The sequence below is a fragment of the Salvelinus alpinus genome, chromosome 26 (genome assembly GCF_045679555.1).
Source record: "Salvelinus alpinus chromosome 26, SLU_Salpinus.1, whole genome shotgun sequence".
NCBI lineage: Eukaryota > Metazoa > Chordata > Actinopteri > Salmoniformes > Salmonidae > Salvelinus > Salvelinus alpinus.
In genome coordinates, this window is record NC_092111.1 from 21,472,849 (window position 1) to 21,495,034 (window position 22,186).

The following is a 22,186-nucleotide window of genomic DNA, read 5'->3' on the forward strand; positions in this document are numbered from 1 at the left end:
GGTCAGAAGTTTACATACACTCAATTCGTATTTGGTAGCATTGCCTTTAAATTGTTTAACTTGGGTCAAACGTTTCAGGTAGTCTTCCACAAGCTTCCCAAAATAAGTTGGGTGAATTTTGCCCCATTCCTCCTGACAGAGCTGGTGTAACTGAGTGCGGTTTGTAGGCCTCTTTCCTTGCACACGCTTTTTCAGTTTTGCCCACAAATTTCTATAGGATTGAGGTCAGGGCTTTGTGATGGCCACTCCAATACCTTGACTTTGTTGTCCTTAAGCCATTTTGCCACAACTTTGGAAGTATGCTTGGGGTCATTGTCCATTTGGAAGACACATTTGCGACCAAGCTTGAACTTCCTGACTGGTGTCTTGAGATGTTGCTTCAATATATCCACATCATTTTCCTCCCTCATGATGCCATCTATTTTGTGAAGTGCACCAGTCCCTCCTGCAGCAAAGCACCCCCACAACATGATGCTGCCACCCCCGTGCTTCACGGTTGTGCACCCCCACGGTTCCATTTTTCCTCCAAACATAACGATAGTCATTATGGCCAAACAGTTCTATTTTTGTTTCATCAGACCAGAGGATATTTCTCCAAAAAGTACAATCTTTGTCCCAATGTGCAGTTGCAAACCGTAGTCTGGCTTTTTTACGGTGGTTTTGAAGCAGTGGCTTCTTCCTTGCTCAGCGGCCTTTCAGGTTATGTCGATATAGGACTCGTTTTACTGTGGATATAGATACTTTGCACCGGTTTCCTCCAGCATCTTTGCAAGGTCCTTTGCTGTTGTTCTGGGATTGATTTGCACTTTTCGCACCAAAGTACTTTCATCTCTAGGAGACAGAACGCGTCTCCTTCCTGAGCGGTATGACGGCTGCGTGGTCCCATGGTGTTTATACTTGCGTACAGATGAACGTGGTACCTTCAGGCGTTTTGTTTCTGGTGTCCTTTGACAGCTCTTTGGTCTTGGCCATAGTGGAGTTTGGAGTGTGACTGTTTGAGGTTGTGGACAGGTGTCTTTTATACTGATAACAAGTTCAAACAGGTGCCATTAATACAGGTAACGAGTGGAGGACAGAGGAGCCTCTTAAAGAATAAGTTACAGGTCTGTGAGAGCCAGAAATCTTGCTTGTTTGTAGGTGACCAAATACTTATTTTCCACCATAATTTGCAAATAAATAAATTAAAAATCCTACAATGTGATTTTCTGGATTTTTTTTTCTAATTTTGTCTGTCATAGTTGAAGTGTACCTATGATGAAAATTACAGGCCTCTCTCATCTTTTTAAGTGGGAGAACTTGCACAATTGGTGGCTGACTAAATACTTTTTTGCCCCACTGTATATATATATACATATACACGACCGTTCAAAAGTTTGGGGTCACTTCGAAATGTCCTTGTTTTTGAAAGAAAAGCACATTTTCTGTCAATTAAAAAAACATAAAATTGATCAGAAATACAGTGTAGACATTGTTAATGTTGTAAATGACTATTGTATCTGGAAACGGCAGATTTTTAATGGAATATCTATATAGGTGTACAGAGGCCCATATTAGCGACCATCACTCCTGTGTTCCAATGGTATGTTGTGTTAGCTAATCCAAGTTTATCATTTCAAAAGGCTAATTGATCATTAGAAAACCCTTTTGCAGTTATGTTAGCACAGTTGAAAACTGTGGTGCTGATTAAATATGTAATAAAACTGGCCTTCTTAAGACTAGTTGAGTATCTGGAACGTCAGCATTTGTGTGTTCAATTACAGGCTCAAAATGGCCAGAAACAAAGAACTTTCTTTTGAAACTCGTCAGTCTATTCTTGTTCTGAGAAATAAGGGCTATGTGAGAAATTGCTAAGAAACTGAAGATCTCATACAACGCTGTGTACTGCTCCCTTCACAGAACAGAGCAAACTGTCTCTAACCAGAATAGCAAGAGGAGTGGCAGGCCTCGGTGCACAACTGAGCAAGAGGACAAGTACATTAGAGTGTCTAGTTTGAGAAACAGACGCCTCACAAGTCGTCAACTGGCTGCTGGCCTTTTGTATTTCTGATCAATGAGATTTTTTTTAATGCACAAAAATTTTGATTTTCTTTCAAAAACAAGGACATTTCTAAGTGGACCCCAAACTTTTGAACTGTAGTGTGTGTGTGTGTGTGTGTGTGTATATATATATATATATATATATATATATATATATATATATATACAAACTTCGGACTTATTGCTGGTCCTCTTAGATTTGTGCTTATTGTTGTATATTGTTCGATATTACTGCACTGTTGGAGCTAGGAACACAAGCAATAAAACCTGATAAATATGTGTATGCAACCAATAACATTTGATTTGAGTGGGAATATATTTTATTTTGTAGTTTGTGTGGATTCATGTTATTTTTCCCTTCCCTGTATGGAATTTAGTTGCATTTTGTGATTTATTTTCACCCTTGTCCAGTTGGCGGCGACAAGACACTTGCGTGTAGTTCGCCATAAAGTCTTTTGGGGACTAGAGTCCTCTATCTATTTCTATGTCTCCACCACATGCAGCAGACAGTGGACATTTTTGACATTACGCGAAATAAGTTGGATACGACCTTTACAGTTTTGTGGTCTCCTGTGAGTACGTGAAAGGGAATGTCGAACGGTGAAAGATCGGTTAATGAGGTGCATCGGAACGGCAATATTATGGGTGAGTTCTCTTACTCTGTCCGTTTTAATTCATTCGGGAACTTTTGCTATCGTTTATTTGCGTCCTCGAAGTTGTTACTAAAGAACTTTGTCAGAATTAGCTAACAAGTTCCCTAGCTAGAAAAACGATAGTTAGTTGGCTCATTGAAATACATTTACACACCGCTCGAGAATGACCGCGAGTAACGTTACTTTGGCATTTCCTTAGTTTTTTTCCGACTGAGTGGCTTTGTTACCTGGCACACAGTCGGCTAGTACAGTACCAGCAAACGATAGCTAACATGAGCTACCTATCGTTAACGTGTTGAGATACAGTCAGAGAAGTTCATTACTGGCCAAATAATATGCTGTGTGAAGAATGTCAAATGAGTTTAGTTACTTCGTCAGATGCCAGTTGTGGTGGTTGTGATAAGTAGGAAAACCCAACAAACGCGCATCATAAATAGTTACGTTTCTAGCTAGTTAACAACTAACGTTACCTAGTTAACTACTAGCGCAGAGAACAATTGCGTTATAAAAACCTTTACTACTAGCTAGCTAGCTAGGTTGTAATGGAATAGTTGACGTCGCTTGCTAAGCTGTGAATGCCTGCTATTCCAAAAAGTCGACGTAGCTTGCTTAGTTTGATGTCAGAAACTGGCAGTGTTGATCACATAACTAGTCATTAGTTAATTAAAGTGGATTGAATCAATGGTAAAGTCAATGCGGGGGAAACCTGGAGCACAGTTGTTATGAACCAAAACTTCCTCAAAAACACCTAGCAAGTTACGTCATCATTCGTTTGTTTGTCAAAATGTCAATCAAAAACTGTCATCTATCAGCATCAACTATGTTTTACTTGGAGTGGGGTAGGAGGACTGCAATATCTCCTTTAGAATACTATGTCCTGTATTGGTTCACATGAGACTGGATTAATACTGTGGTAATAATGTTGTAAATGCATGGCGGATGCTCTTACTGAGTTATTCTGCCTGTCAGTTATTCCTCTATGTGACCTGTAGCTGTAGAATCTGTCATGAAATGGTTTGCTGTGAGTATAGAGACCGGCATAGATCCTCACCCTAGCCATTCAAACCCAACAGTCTACCTACTGACAGACCATGTGAATGTTTTCTCTAGTACCTATGGAATGCATGCAATGTTATTACTTTAGTTTGAGTAAATACATTGTTTTCCACCTTCTCTCTCAATTGTTATTGAACAATTGCTGTCTCTCCATTATTGTTACTAACTTTTTGTGTGTCAGATGGTGTGGCCTGGGAATGCCAGGATGTCTGTGATGACACAGACAGCCCATAGCCTTGGCAGTTTGTTTAGGTGCCCATAAAAGTCCCATTTTGGATTATTCCCCATCTTGGTGTAGTTTATTTGTTCACTCCCCTTCAACGATTTAAAAGCATTGGATTGGTGTGTGAAATACGGTAGACACTCATTGGGAGAGAATTGGAATTTGGCCTCCAATGAACTGGGTAGGTAGGTATGTAGTGAAGGGAGAGTCGATCAGCTTTCCATGTAGACCACTGATTGTTATTCACCTCACTCTCAGGACTGTTTTACTCACACAGACTTAACATCATTCCTAAATTACAGTTTAGCAATAAAAAGTGACTGTGATTATGACACTAAAGCATGTGTGGCAGACACAGACAGACTCTGATGGAGAGGTTTGCAAAACTATTAGTCTGGTGAAGAACGATCTGGGAAAATGAAGAAAGGTCGTGGGAGGGGTCAGACTTTCCGAAGTAGAGCAACATTCTCTACCGTGTATCCTCCTCTAGTATTTGCAAGACTACATCAGTGTACTGTGCTAGGCCTTGCTCTAGGGTTAGCTGAACACTCCTCTTTCTAACCTCGGGCTCTCTGTGGCAGACTAGCCTCAATCCCACCACTTATTTTCCGGCAGTTTACCAAACACCAGCAAAGAAGAATAACACATCTACTCTGCTTGAAGGGAGCATATAGCAATGAGAGCGGACTGTATCGATGCATTGAAAAGCATTGGCAAAGAGTGGTGGTAGGGCCTAAGGGAGGAAGCAAAGCTGCTTTCCTGGAGGTATGTAGTGGCCTTTGTTAAAGCCACTGTGTAAAGGTTGAGGTGAACATCCAAGACACAGATGTCCACCACGCTGGGCCCTCTCTCCAACCTTGACAATGGTATTAGAAATATGGCATGGGTGTTGCCTTGAAAAATACCTGACTGACTTAAGTAAATTTCAACAAGCCGCTTATGCCTGCTATGAGTCAGGAAGTTGCAGTAGTTGCAGTTCACTTTTTCTTTTTTCATAAGCTGACGTTAACTTTTATGACCTTAACCTTGGACTAGTGGAAAAGTAGGGAAGGCTCTGAAGTGCACATCAAATGTTTCTCTCCTCAGTGGGAGCTAGCTAAGAGAGCAGCATCATGATCATAATGCTGATGTCTCAGCTATGTGCTGTGGTTGCCATGAAGTGTTTGATCAGCGACAGGCACCACTGACAGTCGTACTGTGTACGTGACAGATGCTTCTGCTCCAGAGCAGACTGACAGACACATAACATCAGGAGGAAGTGGCTTGGGCGGTGATGCATGCTACATCTGTCTACTTCTACACCGCCCCCCTTCCTACACACACACACCTGGCATTTGAACATTGAAACCCTCAAAGACGATGAGCTTGAGTGTAGGCTAGGTGGGGCAGATCCTCTGTGGAAGTGGTTCGTTAATAGCCAATGAGCTGAAAAACTGTCTATCTGAAGCTGCTGGAAGGAACAGCCTCCTGCTATGAGTTGTGCTTTACACGTCTATGGGCTTGTAGCCAATAGGATTTCATTTTCACATCAGTCTCTGAAATGATGTATTAACACCTCTAAACTCCTGGATAAACCAATGACAGCTCTCCTATACAGATCTAAAATACTGTAGGAAGTTTGAGTTAGTTGTAACTCCTCAAACTGAAGCTCAAGTGAGTTGTAGGAGTGAGGATTAGGCAATTTGAATGCTAGGTAGGTTGATTTGCAGAATTATAAGTATAATTTTCTGTCTTATTGCTTTAGCCTAACTTTGTCATTACAGTTGGCAAGTACATGATTGTTCTCCTCCTAACTGAGGACATTGTTTGGCTGCTGACTCCACACTCCTCTTCAGTAATGGCTGCTATCCTATTTAGGGAAAGACTCATTTTGGGTGAGCTCTCATGTCACTTTACTGGCAGCCAGAGAGCTGTAAAAGAAACTGAGGCTACAACCCCGTTCCAGACTAGACTGCTCGTAAATCTTGATCCATCTCTGTGTTCTTCACCCTCAGAGTGAAGCTATATACATACACACACACACAAAAGGATATCTGAGACGTTTATGCATGGATTTGACGACAAATAACCTAGCCCTATAAAACAGGTAAAATCCCTTCAAATAGAATGAAGAAACTGAATGAGAAAATACTTTTTCATACCTGTGGCGGATCGAATTGAATTTTTGGTGAAAGATGCAGGAACTAGCATTAACCAAGCAAACAAAGTATGCATACCACTACCACCAATCATCTTATCTGATTGAGTGCTATAGGAAAAATATAATAACAAGACCTATCAGTAAAGGCTAGAAGTTAGGCTAGAAATTACACAAGTAAGTTAAACTGTACCTCAGAAGCTATGCCTTTCTGACTACTAAATGAGTAGGGATATTTATTGGTCATGATGGCACTTGCACATTGAAACGGCGTCAAAGTGAGTTAGTCCTTTTGGGCTTTTATCTGCAGGCAGGCATGAATGTGTTATTCTGACACATGATGAATGGTGGACTCTAACATTTGTCTGTGTTAGCTGATTTGACTGTATTTCTAATTTCTTTCCTTTATGGTGTGGTGCTCGTCCTTTGTACCGTGGACTGTGAATCATTCTGCATCTCCTCTCTTCCACCACCACCCCACTATCAACCATCCTGATCTGCACTCTCCAACTAAGCTGTAAGTATTATTGAGACTGATGGCCTAGCGTCACTCCACTGTACCATACCTTTAGGCTATAATATGTTCTTATTTGATGATGTTAGGAGATGAGAATGTTAGATTGGGCATATGAATTCAATCAATTATCTGATAAATGATTGGGTCCATGTTGTAAGGCTGGGCGGTATACCGTGTTTGACTATATACCGGTATTGATGCACAGACAGGTTTGGGTTTATAATTTACCTTCTATAACGGTATTTGAATGTTTGGTTTGTTAAAAGTGATACGCCGTGTGTAACATTCATTTTTATAGGTTACTCAGCTACTTGAGTCATCTCAATTCAAGGGGCTTTATTGTCATGGGAAACATGTTAACATTGCCAAAGCAAGTGAGGTAGATCATATACAAAAGTGAAATAAACAATAAGAATGAACAGTAAACATTACACTCACAGATGTTCCTAAAGAATAAAGACATTACAAATGTCATATTATGTCTATATACAGTGTTATAACAATGTACAAATGGTTAAAGTACAAAATGGAAAATAAATAAGCATAAATATAGGTTGTGTTTGTTTTTCACTGGTTGACCTTTTCTTGCTGCTGTGATGGCACACTGTGATATTTCACCCAGTAGATATGGGAGTTTGTCAAAATCGGGTTTGTTTTCGAATTCTTTGTGGATCTGTGTAATCTGAGGGAAATATGTGTCTCTAATATGGTCATACATTTGGCAGGAGGTTAGGAAGTGCAGCTCAGTTTCCACCTCATTTTGTGGGCAGTGTGCACATAGGCAGATCTAGCTCTCGAGAGAAGACAGGCTATGGCGGCCTTTCTCAATAGCAAGGTTATGCTCACTGAGTCTGTACATAGTCAAAGCTTTTTTCTTCTCTCTCTCTGTCTCTCTCATGCTGCTTTCCACACAGACCTAGCCCTGCCCTCTGTTACTCCAGGAGCGCAGTTGTTGTTCGTCAACCACGATACACTTAAGTTCAATCTGCATGGTCAATACAACAATGTTGATCACAGCGATGCTGTTTTCACTTTACTTAATATAAATCCACTAGCGTTCTATAATTACACTATTAGTTTGTTTCTTACATCTGCAAACAGCTAGTTTGTCTTAGCAAGTTGGGCCTAAATCTTGTTAGCTGCTAATCGCTAGCTAGCGTACTGAGTAATAGCAAACGTAACTTGCTCTACAGCCTGGTAATACCAGTGATTGTGTAGACCTAAATCAGCATGTTTGTGCAACTGTATCTTCTAAATCAAAGAGGAATATGCAAACCATGAGTATGTTAGCTAGCTAGATGAAGTAGCTAAGAGAGAACATTCAATGTAGTCAAAGATTATAGATCCCCTAGGAAACACTTAACACTTTGTTTCCTACCCTGCCACAATAACTTCCCCCGGGCATTTTCATTCGTTGTCATGTTAAAAAACACTGTATTCAAAGTGCCCACTATTATATTCTAACTATATAATTAGAATAATCATTATATTTCCATTATTCCAACAGTTCACCCAAGTGTTTTGCTCTAAGTCAAATCGCAATTGCCACATTTGGTTAAAAATAAGGCCTAGATTGTTTGCCCGTAACGTGCAGCCCTACCTGGCAGTGTGGAAATGATCTCAAATGAGTGCAGGAAATGGATAAATGCTAAACATTATTTTTGGTTGAATTGAACAGCATAAAAAAATCAGAATGGAGAAAGACCCATTGAAATCAGTTAGAATGTACACTACTGGTCAGAAGTTTTAGAACACCTACTCATTCAAGGGTTTTCTTTATTTTTACTATTTTCTACATTGGAGAATAATAGTGAAGACATCAAAACTATGAAATAACACATGGAATCATGTAGTAACCATGCTACAAATCAAAATATATTTGAGATTCTTCAAATAGCCACCCTTTGCCTTTGACAGCTTTGCACACTCTTGGCATTCTCTCAACCAGCTTCACCTGGAATGGCTTTCCAACAGTCTTGAAGGAGTTCCCACATACGCTGAGCACTTGTTGGCAGCTTTTCCTTCACTCTGCAGTCCGACTCATCCCAAACCATCTCAATTTGGTTGAGGTCGGGTGATTGTGGAGGCCAGGTCATCTGAGCACTCCATCACTCTCCTCCTTGGTCAAGTAGCCCTTACACATCCTGGAGGTGTGTTGGGTCATTGTCCTGTTGAAAAACAAATGATAGTCCCACTAAGTCCAAACCAAATGGGATGGTGTATCGCTACAGAATGCTGTGGTAGCCATGCTGGTTAAGTGTGCCTTGAATTCTAAATGAATCACAGACCGTGTCACCAGCAAAGCACCATCACACCACTTCCTCCATGCTTTACGGTGGGAAATATACATGTAGAGATCATCTGTTCACCCACCTCTCACAAAGACACAGCGGTTGGAACCAAAAATCTCCAATTTGGATTCCAGACCTAAGGACAGATTTCCACCAGGATAATGTCCATTGCTCATGTTTCTTGGCGCAAGCAAGTCTCTTATTGGTGTCCTGTAGTAGTGGTTTCTTTGCAGCAATTCGACCATGAAGGCCTGATTCACGCATTCTCCTCTGAACAGTTGATGTTGAGATGTGTCTTTTACTTGAACTCTGAAGCATTTATTTGGGCTGAAATTTCTGAGGTATGTATCTCTAATGAACATATCTTCTGCAGCAGAGGTAACTCTGAGTCTTCCATTCATGTGGCGGTCCTCATGAGAGCCAGTTTCATCATAGCGCTTGATGATTTTTTTTGCGACTACACTTGAAGAAACATTCAAGGTTGTTGAAATGTTCTGGATTGACTGACCTTCATGTATTAAAGTAATGATGGACTGTCGTTTTTCTTTGCTTATTTGAGCTGTTCTTGCCATAATATGGACTTGGTATTTTACCAAATAGGGCTATCTTCTGTATACCACTCCTACCTTGTCACAACACAACTGATTGGCTCAAATGCATTAAGGAAAGAAATTCCACAAATTAACTTTTAACAAGGCACACCTGTTAATTGAAATGCATTCCAGGTTGACTACCTCATGAAGCTGTTTGAGAGAATGCCAAGAGTACGCAAAGCTGTCATCAAGGCAAAGGGTGGCTATTTGAAGAATCTCAAATGTAAAATATATTTTGATTCGTTTTTTTTTGGTTACTACATAATTCCATATCTGTTATTTCATAGTTTTGATGTCTTCACTATTATTCTCCAATTTAGAAAATAGTAAAATAAAGAAAAACCCTTGAATGAGTAGGCGTTCTAAAACTTTTGACCGGTAGTGTATGTGTTGCCACCGTAGGGTCACCAGCAAATGTTAAACTTTTATTATTTAAAAACATAATAGTCACACCGTAATTATAATTTTAAATACTGTGATATGATATTTTGTCCATATCGCTCAGCCTTAACATGTTGCTATTTTTTGATATATATATATATATATATATATATATATATATCCTGTACCTGTCAATTCATTAACTTTTAAATAGTTTTTTTTATAGGCCAGTGATATCACAGCTACTGTGGCGAAGTCAACAGTATATCCAGTCTTTAGTTTAGCCTTGTTACCTGCCCGGACAGTTGGGAAAATAATTTATGTTTGGTTTTTGTCTACAGCAAGAGAAGCTCCTGGAAGGTTATGTGGGCTTTGCCAATCTCCCAAACCAAGTGTACAGAAAGTCCGTCAAGAGAGGCTTCGAGTTCACTCTCATGGTCGTGGGTGAGTAGAGAGATATTTGCAGCTCATTTTATGTCCTTTTTTCTAAATAAGACCCCACAGAACAGAAAAAATGACCTGTTATTTATCTGGGGAAAACAGATGGTTTTACTGCTGTGTAAAAAGCTGTTTGCATATTACTTTATGATTCAGCGAAGTATGCATGAAAATTGCCATTAGAGGCTCCTCTGCGTCCCAAATAGCACCCTATTCCCTATGTATTGCACTACTTTTGACCAGAGTCCATAGTGCTCTGATCAATATTAGTGTAGTATGTGGGGAATAGGGTGCCATTTGGGATGCAGTCTCTGTTTGAATGATGTGGACACATCTGTGTAAGAAATGTATGTGGATATGTAATATAGCCTACATATGGCTGTCTGCCATGGACGTTCATGTGTCCAGTCCAGCAGTATTACATTTCAGTCAGGAACTTTATCATGCTACAGTGCTGGCAGTTGGCTGTTAAAATCCATTAGCGATGCTTTCTGTTGAGTTAGGATAACTTGCCTTGCATGTAAAGCGGGACTCATAGAAACCATATTTTAAACAAATGTGCTTCAGCGATGGTGGGTAGTCAGGGTTTATTTCCTCCATGGTGTGTGTGTGTGCACGGGGTGTGTGTGTGTGTGGTGTGCCTTTTGGATTGTGGGTGGGAGGTTTCCTGTAATTCCATTCATGCAGCCAGAGTTGGAGCCTGAACAGCTGAAGGGAGAGCGGGATGGAGGGAAAGAGAGAGACGCAGGATGCAGGCACCATTATATCCCTGCCATTCTCCACTCCACTGTTCTCTCTGTTCCATAAGTCTTGCCCAGAGTACAGCGCAAACTGGCTCTAACCAGAATAGAAAGAGGAGTGGGAGGGGCAAAGTACAGTGGGGCAAAAAAGTATTTAGTCAGCCACCAATTGTGCAAGTTCTCCCACTTAAAAAGATGAGAGAGGCCTGTAAAAAAATATCCAGAAAATCACATTGTAGGGTTTTTTATTAATTTATTTGCAACTTATTTTCCACCATAATTATTTGGTCACCTACAAACAAGCAAGATTTCTGGCTCTCACAGACCTGTAACTTCTTCTTTAAGAGGCTCCTCTGTCCTCCACTCGTTACCTGTATTAATGGCACCTGTTTGAACTTGTTATCAGTATAAAAGACACCTGTCCACAACCTCAAACAGTCACACTCCAAACTCCACTATGGCCAAGACCAAAGAGCTGTCAAAGGACACCATAAACAAAATTGTAAACCTGCACCAGGCTGGGAAGACTGAATCTGCAATAGGTAAAGCAGCTTGGTTTGAAGAAATCAACTGTGGGAGCAATTATTAGGAAATGGAAGACATACAAAACCACTGATAATCTCACTCGATCTGGGGCTCCACGCAAGATCTCACCCCGTGGGGTCAAAATGATCACAAGAATGGTGAGCAAAAATCCCAGAACCACACGGGGGGACCTAGTGAATGACCTGCAGAGAGCTGGGACCAAAGTAACAAAGCCTACCATCAGTAACACACTACGCCGCCAGGGACTCAAATCCTGTCCCCCTGCTTAAGCCAGTACATGTCCAGGCCCGTCTGAAGTTTGCTAGAGAGCATTTGGATGATCCAGAAGAAGATTGGGAGAATGTCATATGGTCAGATGAAACCAAAATATAACTTTTTGGTAAAAACTCAACTCGTCGTGTTTGGAGGACAAAGAATGCTGAGTTGCATCCAAAGAACACCATACCTACTGTGAAGCATGGGGGTGGAAACATCATGCTTTGGGGCTGTTTTTCTGCAAAGGGACCAGGACGACTGATCCGTGTAAAGGAAAGAATGAATGGGGCCATGTATCGTGAGATTTTGAGTGAAAACCTCCTTCCATCAGCAAGGGCATTGAAGATGAAACGTGGCTGGGTCTTTCAGCATGACAATGATCCCAAACACACCGCCCGGGCAACGAAGGAGTGGCTTCGTAAGAAGCATTTGAAGGTCCTGGAGTGGCCTAGCCAGTCTCCAGATCTCAACCCCATAGAAAATCTTTGGAGGGAGTTGAAAGTCCGTGTTGCCCAGCAACAGCCCCAAAACATCACTGCTCTAGAGGAGATTTGCATGGAGGAATGGGCCAAAATACCAGCAACAGTGTGTGAAAACCTTGTGAAGACTTACAGAAAACGTTTGACTTCTGTCATTGCCAACAAAGGGTATATAACAAAGTATTGAGAAACTTTTGTTATTGACCAAATACTTATTTTCCACCATAATTTGCAAATAAATTCATTAAAAATCCTACAATGTGATTTTCTGGATTTGTTTTTTCTCATTTTGTCTGTCCTATGATGAAAATGACAGGCCTCTCATCTTTTTAAGTGGGAGAACTTGCACAATTGGTGGCTGACTAAATACTTTTTTGCCCCATTGTACATTAGTGTCTAGTTTGAGAAACAGACGCCTCACAAGTCCTCAACTGGCAGCTTCATTAAATAGTACCCCCAAAACACCAGTCTCAACGTCAACAGTGAAGAGGCGGCTCAGGGAACCAGTTTGCGCTGTTCTGTGAAGGGAGCAGTACACAGCGTTGTACCAGATCTTCAGTTTCTTGGCAATTTCTCGCATGGAATTGCCTTCATTTCTCAGAACAAGAATAGACTGACGAGTTTCAGAAGATTCTTTGTTTCTGGCCATTTTGAGCCTGTAATCGAATCCACAAATGCAGATGCTCCAGAGACTCAACTAGTCTTAAGAAGGCCATTTTTAAAATTTTATTGCTTCTTTAATTAGCACAACAGTTTTAAGCTGTGCTAACATAATTGCAAAAATATTTTCTAATGATCAATTAGCCTTTTAAAATGATAAACTTGGTATTGGTGAAGCTGAGCTGATATCATGCTGCAGGAAGGAGATACACAGTATCTGATAGTGCATGTTAATTAAGAAAACATGCACACACTCACATTGACAGAGAAACACACCACACTATCAGGTACTGAATCTCCTGCAGCATGACAGAAGCTCAGCTTCACCAATTACTCTGCCATTCTAATTAAATGCTCCATACAAAATTGCACTTACAACCATATTTTTCCTGAGAGCGCAGCAGAGGGGGAAACTCCAGCAAGGAACCACTTGAATGCTGCTCAACTCTACTCAGACTGACAGCAATGGGTCGGGAATACCAGGCAGGCGTTCCCTCTCCTCGCTCATTGTTTCTCTAGTTCCCTCTCTCCTGGCCCGGAGACATGTGGGTTGACTCGACAGCCCGCCCACCACAGGGAGCAGCAGAGGGTTAACTTCTTAGGGATAGCCCCCTTTAATTTTCGCCTAAAATGACATCCCCAAATCTAACTGCCTGTAGCTCAGGCCCTGAAGCAAGGATATGCATATTCTTGGTACCATTTGAAAGGAAACACTTTGAAGTTTGTGGAAATGTGAATTAAATGTAGGAAGATATAACTCAATAGATCTGATTAAAAACATACTTTATTTTTTTCCTACCACCATCTTTGAAATGCAACAAAGGTCCCACTTCTAGCCATCACTCTGGTTGTAATTCAGATGGTGTCCACAAGATGGCAGCAGTGTATGGGCAGTTTCAGACGGATATCTTGAAGTATGAGCGAACTACATTTGCATTCACATTTGCATTCATATTACATATTATTTTACAAATTATATCATTTTTCTGAAAGAATATCGTTAACTGTATACTTGAACTTTGATTTATATTTTCCAGTATTAGCCGTATTTTAAGTTCAACATTTGCAAAACAACCAGTTTTCATAACTCTGAATATTCTTATAATTGTTGTCCAAAAGGAAAAGGCATGCTGTCGCACAAAGTTAGCAGCTACATTTTGCGACATATACAGGGTTTCCGGATACTGCCGTAAAGCCCAGGTTAGCAGCTACATTTTGCGACATATACAGGGTTTCCGGATACTGCCGTAAAGCCCAGGTTAGCGTCTACATTTTGCGACATATACAGGGTTTCCGGTTACTGCCGTAAAGCCCTGGTTAGTAGCTACATTTTGCGACATATACAGGGTTTCCGGATACTGCCGTAAAGCCCAGGTTAGCAGCTACATTTTGCGACATATACAGGGTTTCCGGATACTGCCGTAAAGCCCAGGTTAGCAGCTACATTTTGCGACATATACAGGGTTTCCGGTTACTGCCGTAAAGCCCAGGTTAGTAGCTACATTTTGCGACATATACAGGGTTTCCGGTTACTGCCGTAAAGCCCTGGTTAGCAGCTACATTTTGCGACATATACAGGGTTTCCGGATACTGCCGTAAAGCCCAGGTTAGCAGCTACATTTTGCGACATATACAGGGTTTCCGGATACTGCCGTAAAGCCCAGGTTAGCAGCTACATTTTGCGACATATACAGGGTTTCCGGTTACTGCCGTAAAGCCCAGGTTAGCAGCTACATTTTGCGACATATACAGGGTTTCCGGATACTGCCGTAAAGCCCAGGTTAGTAGCTACATTTTGCGACATATACAGGGTTTCCGGATACTCCCGTAAAGCCCAGCTCATTGGCTATCTAGCTAGCTTTGTTTGACCCCGATTTGGTGCTTATTTGACAAAGTTAGTCGATCAAAGTTGGTCGCTCTCTGACCAAATGTGGTGTCCTATAGGATATACTACACCCCTAATGATATAAAGTCTGGTTACGTTCTAGGATCTCTGAGGAATACATACGAATGTGATTTGACTGGTTGAAACAACTTTTAGGGTTAGATTTAAACAGATTCCTTTCTTTGCAAATTGAAAGAGTGGAAATACAAAATCGATCGTGCATGCTATATGGACCCTAACCCTTTTTAGGCTATGAAAAAGGATTTTATCTAACAAAATGACACTTCATGTTATCTTTGGGATCCTATGGATGATACATTCTGAAATCTTGCTCTGATTTAAGTACACATTTCACCTTCAGAGGTGAATTTATCAAACCTATCGCGGTGAAAAAGGTGTTTTGTTAGGAGCTCTCAAACAATAGCAATAGCATTTCTCCATGATTTGCTTGATCTTCACTTGAACTCTGTTGAACTCTGCATCCAGAAAATGAGTAGGTAAAGCATGTCGGGGTGTATGCTGGGTGAAGAACATTCAGAAATCTCTTCCAATACACATTGCCTGTGAGCATCAGAGGTGAACCAGTTGCATACACAGCTCGAGCAAGACATTCATCAGCATTTCTCTGACTACGTTCCACCATTGAGTCAACAAAAACTTCTGATTCCAGGAGGACCATGAGCTGTTGCTATCGATAAGGTGTCTGATTCATCATTTTCACCTCGAATAGCAGTAGACTTTTGTCAGAGGTTGCTTGTTGTGTGCGCTGAGGGAAATGTATGCACTTTGCCAGATGATTCTGCATCTTTGTTGCATTCTTCACATATGATTTGGCACAGTACTTGCAAATGTACACAGCTTTTCATTCTACATTAGCTGCAGTGAAATGTCTCCACACGTCAGATAGTGCCGTGGCATTTTCCTGTAAAGATTTGAAAAAAAGTGTAAAAAAAGTGTTAACAGTAGATTTCTGGAAAAAAGTTAACTTATAAGTTTCTGACCCTTTGCAACCCTAAGCTGCTCTTTTTAAGACTACCTTGGTAACCGGGCCACTTGAGTCATCACAATGCCTGTGAGAATGTCTAGTAGAGGCTTTTCTAGCATTGGGAACAAACTCAAACATTGAAAAGCAACCTAGCTTTTGAACAAAACAATGTAAATAGCCAAGAAACATGAGGACAATATCTGACTTTAGTAGAATTTCAAGTAAATTAGGGCAACTTTTATGACTGTGCCCATTGCTTCTAAAAACCGATCTTTCAGCAGTGGTGGAAAAAGTAACCAATTGTCATACTTGAGTAAAAGTAAAGAGATACCTTTTTAATTGAAAATAACTCAAGTTAAAGTCACCCAGTAAAATACTACTTGAGTAAAAGTCTAAAAGTATTTGGTTTTAAATATACTTAAGTATCAAAAGTAAATGTAATTGCTAAAATGTACTTATTTCAAATTCCTTATGTTAAGTGAACGGCACAATTTTTAATTTATTTTATTTAGGGATAGCCAGGGGCACTCTCCAGCACTCCGACATAATTTACAAACGAAGCATTTGTGTTTAGTGAGTCCACCAGATTGGAGCCAATAGGGATGACCAGGGATGTTCTTTTGATAAGTGCATGAATTTGACCATTATCCTGTCCTGCTAGCTATTCAAAATGTACATACTTTTGGGTGTCAGGGAAAATGTATGGAGTAAAATGTACATTATTTTCTTTAGGAATGTATTGAAGTAAAAGTAGTCAAAAATATTAAAAGGAAAGTACAGATACTCAAAAAAACTACTTAAGTAGTTTTACTAAAGTACTTTTCAGCACTGTCCTCCAGACAGGCAGTGTTGCTGCGCAAGGTGGGATAGCTATAACTTTAGGATTCAGATTTCTTTTTGCATTACCAGATATTAAACAAAACGGCAGAAATACTTTGAAAACAACTATAAATGAATGCTCTCACTTGTGCCCATACTTTACCATTTTTATTAAATTCTCACACCTGGAGAGTTACCACTCGCCAACGTGGCTGGTGAATTCGACATTCTTACCCGCCAGTGCCAAAATCTACCCACGTTTGGCATGTGGCGGGTGTTTTATTTTAGGCCCTGGTCGTACTTTGGCTACCAAACTTCGACAGCCCAAAAATGAAAATAGAACCCTGCCAAACACCTAAATTAACACAAACATCTCAACTTTGTCTTAATATATGCTCGAACTGTTTCAACTTGGAAGCAAAGCGTTCGAAAGGCTAAAGGCTCTCTTGGTCAGAACTGATTGTCGGGAGCCAAGTTAGTGACAGTGGGCTGCAGCAGTCGGACGTTTGCGTCCATCTGTAAAAGTAAATATTTGCCAATGATTTACCACGTTTGCTCAGATTGACCTTGATCTTGGCTAGAATGGCTACCGCAGCAAACCCTAGTTCAGTTCATTGTGCTTGGCCTCGGTTAACACATACTTTTTAATGCGTTTCGGTTTTTATCTTCTCTGGAAACTATGTCCCCCACATAAACACGTAGGATTTCAGGGTTTTGACTGGCTCTCTGACTTTCTAAAGGAAATTGATGTGTTTGCCACAAGATATTTAAAGATTGTCACGTGGTAGCCAGACATGTACTGTTTTTATAGTCATTTTTTATGCATTCCGTATTTGAAGGGGAAATAACCCCTTTTCAACACACACACACACACACACACACACACACACACTTTACCTGCACGTTAAATACAGTGAAAGCAGAATAACCTCAGCCAGTTTCTGCTGTCCCCCTCCTAAAAGAACAGAACCACTCTTCATTTCACCAGTCGGTGTACTATTTCCTGCCCCGTGTCACTGCAGTAGAAGGCAGCACCATCAAATGAACTGTCTCCCCTCTCCAATACAAACTTTTTCCTGCTTCCCCCTTCTATCTCCAGCTAGCCCCTCATCTCCTTGCATTTGGAGCAGTGTAAGGCTCCTCTGAATAAGCCCCCATGGTTTACACAGCTGCTGAACATTTCCTTTAAAGGAAGTGTGCTGCTGGCTGGGCTGCTCACTGACCGAGGAGGGCCACTGGCAGGGATGGGCCAGGCAGGACTGCACCGAGAGGGGGCCACTGGCAGGGATGGGCCAGGCAGGACTGCACCGAGAGGGGGCCATGGTCATGCTCTGGTCTGGTGGAACTTATGAATGCTACTTTCTAGGACAGGTCACATAAACCAGCTTAGCTTCCGTTTCTAGCTGTATGACCCTGAGACTGACCCTTCACCTACTACTGTTAACGGAAGTCTTGTCTGGGCTCCATATTCCCAGTAGCATCCATACCAGTGCTGATGATACCATCCCAGTGTAGGGAGATCCCTTCCCAGGCCCCAGCTACAGGGCGGTACTACCAGTGTAGGGAGATCCCTTCCCAGGCCCCAGCTACAGGCCTGTACTACCAGTGTAGGGAGATCCCTTCCCAGGCCCCAGCTACAGGCCTGTACTACCAGTGTAGGGAGATCCCTTCCCAAGCCCCAGCTACAGGCCTGTACTACCAGTGTAGGGAGATCCCTTCCCAGGCCCCAGCTACAGGCCTGTACTACCAGTGTAGGGAGATCCCTTCCCAGGCCCCAGCTACAGGCCGGTACTACCAGTGTAGGGAGATCCCTTCCCAGGCCCCAGCTACAGGCCTGTACTACCAGTGTAGGGAGATCCCTTCCCAGGCCCCAGCTACAGGCCTGTACTACCAGTGTAGGGAGATCCCTTCCCAGGCCCCAGCTACAGGCCTGTACTACCAGTGTAGAGAGATCCCTTCCCAGGCCCCAGCTACAGGCCTGTACTACCAGTGTAGGGAGATCCCTTCCCAAGCCCCAGCTACAGGCCTGTACTACCAGTGTAGGGAGATCCCTTCCCAGGCCCCAGCTACAGGCCGGTACTACCAGTGTAGGGAGATCCCTTCCCAGGCCCCAGCTACAGGCCTGTACTACCAGTGTAGGGAGATCCCTTCCCAGGCCCCAGCTACAGGCCTGTACTACTAGTGTAGGGAGATCCCTACCCAGGCCCCAGCTACAGGCCTGTACTACCAGTGTAGGGAGATCCCTTCCCAGGCCCCAGCTACAGGCCTGTACTACCAGTGTAGGGAGATCCCTACCCAGGCCCCAGCTACAGGCCTGTACTACCAGTGTAGGGAGATCCCTACCCAGGCCCCAGCTACAGGCCTGTACTACCAGTGTAGGGAGATCCCTACCCAGGCCCCAGCTACAGGCCTGTACTACCAGTGTAGGGAGATCCCTTCCCAGGCCCCAGCTTATAGCCCAGTATAGGCATATCCCCCATTTCTATGACATAAGGATTTAAGAGGCCTCTCTCTCTGCTAACATTTTGTAACTCCAGCTCTGAATAACCTACATCAGCTCTTATATCCCTCCCTCACCCTTTTTCCCATCCTTTCTTCATCTCTCCCTCTCCTGCAAAGAAGCAAACCCGGCTCTGTAGTCTGACTAGCCAACTTGTTCGCTGGTATCCCGCCATCCTTCTTTATCCTCCCGCCATCCCTCGCATTCCCTTCCTGCCCTCTATTCCTCACTCCATACTCCCACAAAGAGAGATGTGTAATGTCGTGACCAGAGCTAAGCTCCCTCTCTGCTCATCATTGCTGCTCCTTCTGACTTTGTATCTGGACCAGCTTTACAGACATTGAGTGCTGAATCCCAACTCACTGTATCCGCTTGAGCCTGCCATTCTGTCAGTTTATAGTTTCCCTAATGCAAGCTGCCATTTGTTTAAGACCGGCGTATTTCAGTTTGCTGTTTTCACAAGACCACAACCCGCCCCTTCACCACCCAGCTCTCAGCGAGAGGAGTAGGCCCTAAATCCTGACTTACATCCTGAAGAAATATCCACATGGATGATCATATCCACATCATTCCTCATAACAGCCCGACCGCTTAAACATTTCCATTGTGAGGTCAGTGTGGCTCTAGCCCTGGCTGGAAACATTTACCCTGTGTTGAGAACCTCTTTCTAAAAGGTTTGAGGGAGAAAGAGGGTTCTCCTTTTGTCTGGTGTACACAAAGCGTTTAGTAGCTGGTTAATTGGCAGTAGTGAGTGGTCGATCGATGCTGGGCTGAACAGCACGGTCGATGCGCACACACACAGCAGTGAGCTGCGGTTCTCTGTGCCAGCCCAGCATGTGTCTCCAGCCACGCCCCGTTCCATCACACTGTTCCCTTTGTTCAGCCTCTCTCATTGGCCCCCCGTCCCCACACCAACCGTTGCTATGTATACTGTTGATGGTGTTGCGTTACCTAGAGGCACCTGGGGTTGTTCTCTGAGAATCTGAATCTTTCCATAAGAGATTATTGAGCTGTTATTTTATCTAAGACAAATTTCCTAAATGAGTTTGTGGTGAGACGGTCACTGTAAAGGTATGATGACTATGCCAGCCTTTTAGGCTTTCCTTATCATAGTCCCTGATTTAGATTCCTGAAATGCAAACAGGAAAATAATTTGACTTGGGAAGAAAGATATTCAGCCCCACCCGTCCTCGCCTGTCTCTCTCCATCTCATGTTAAAGCTTGTCACTTCACTTGAGGCAGCTCAAATGGATTGATTTCGTGTTGGAAAAAGTTTGAATGTGAAGCATTTTAAGGATTTCTAAACATTGTGCAGGGCTTAGGAATACATCTGGAGATGTCATGTTGTGACTGTCTAGTGTGAAAACAAAGATTAGAAAGACATGTACAGTGTGAAATATACCTCTTGAAATTAATCTCTCCCTTTCTCTCCCTCGCTCTACCCCCACCTCTTTCTCTAGGTGAATCTGGTTTGGGGAAGTCTACACTGATCAACTCCCTCTTCCTGACAGACTTGTATTCTCCTGAATACCCTGGTCCCTCCCACAGAATCAAGAAGACAGTACAGGTAAGGACTACGATACCCTATTTGAATGGGAACAGATGGAAACACAATGAATAAAAGATCATCTGATGTGCTTGTTGCACCATAGCTTGAGCTCATTTTCATCACCCTACTTGTTTCTCTCTTGGAATACACTATCATACGTCTGTCCCTTTTGTAACCTTAAGCAAATGAATAGGCTCACCCCTTCCCCTCCCTTTTAACAGGAAATCACTTTTTTATTTTCCCAAAGGAGTTAAATATTTCAGTTCACTCGCCACATTAAACAAGCTGTTTCCCCATTCTGTTGCTTTAGGTGCAGGGTGATAGCTAGGTAATGTGTGTCCATCCTGTCTGACTACCCATAAGTCCCTCTGTTGGCCACAGAACTGCCCTCCTAGTCTGGTATATTATCTGATGTTGAGGCACTCTGCCAAGTCAGCCTTTTTTTATCATGCTGGAGCCTAAAGGAATTCATACTAGTAGGTTTGGCCATAATCTGTCTGACGCAGAGCTGGGTCATGTTCAGCCATGACATATTAAATCCTTGTTTCGGACTGTTTTCTTCTATCTGAACGTTCCTTTTCTTTTTCCGTTGTAAAACATTTTGCTACTGTGTGCCCTAATGAACAAGTCCCTGTAATAGATGTTTCTATGGGCTCTACTTGAATAATTTAACCCTGACATTGGGCTGGTTAACTGCTGGTGCCCCAGGCTGTGGTATCACAGGTGTGCCACAGTCAGCTCCCACCCAGCCCTTTTGTGTTGTTTTGGGTCATTGATGTCACAGCCCTGGCCCTCCCTCTATTACATACCTGCTCTCTGACATGCTGCTGCTGAGGCTTCAGGCCACTCTTAAGAGTAGATGCACTGACAGGATAACCTGTTACCACCGCTGCCCTGTCGTCTGTTTATGAATAGCAAGACACCTGCAACCAGTTTATCTACTTAGACTAGGAGGAATGTCTAGAACTGCTGAAACCATACAGAATATCAGGTGTGGGCGACTGACTCATCCACTGGGAAAAGCAACTGTGTGCAAAACAAATAGCAACAGGGAGTTTTTGGCTGGAATAGAGAACTAGTACATGACTGGAGTCATGTTCCTCTCCTCTCTGTGTGTGTACTGACTACTGAGCCAGAAGTTAATGTTCCGTTCAGGGGAAATGCACTAACTGGGCCCCGCTGCCTGATGGCCACTGCTGTTAAACTGTAGCCAGAGGCGTGTGTGTGTGTACACACACACACACACACACACACACACACACACACACACACACACACACACACACACACACACAGGGCTGTAAAGGTGCAGAGCCAGAGGTTGACATATTTGTTTTCTAGTCTGCAAGGAGGAAATTAGTCCACGCTGATGATGGATGAGCCCCAGTCAATCTGGGAAATCAGTTGACAACCAAGGGGTTAACAACCAGAACACCACACTA

The 22,186-nt window shown here is 42.5% G+C and overlaps 1 protein-coding gene across 3 annotated transcripts in view; it reads left to right on the plus strand.

Moving 5' to 3' along the window:
• Positions 1-2,494: 2,494 nt before the first annotated feature.
• Positions 2,495-22,186, plus strand: part of LOC139554915 (septin-7-like) — a 49,215-nt gene continuing 29,523 nt past the window's right edge. For 2 of the 3 annotated variants that reach the window (XM_071368186.1, XM_071368187.1), the window contains exons 1-3: positions 6,605-6,623; positions 10,230-10,332; positions 20,656-20,762. In XM_071368186.1, coding sequence (XP_071224287.1) covers positions 10,323-10,332; positions 20,656-20,762 — 117 coding nt within the window. In that variant the 5' untranslated portion in view covers positions 6,605-6,623; positions 10,230-10,322. Of the gene's footprint in view, positions 2,683-3,259; positions 3,262-6,604; positions 6,624-10,229; positions 10,333-20,655; positions 20,763-22,186 lie in introns of those variants that run through there. The other variant, XM_071368188.1, reaches the window with a different exon arrangement.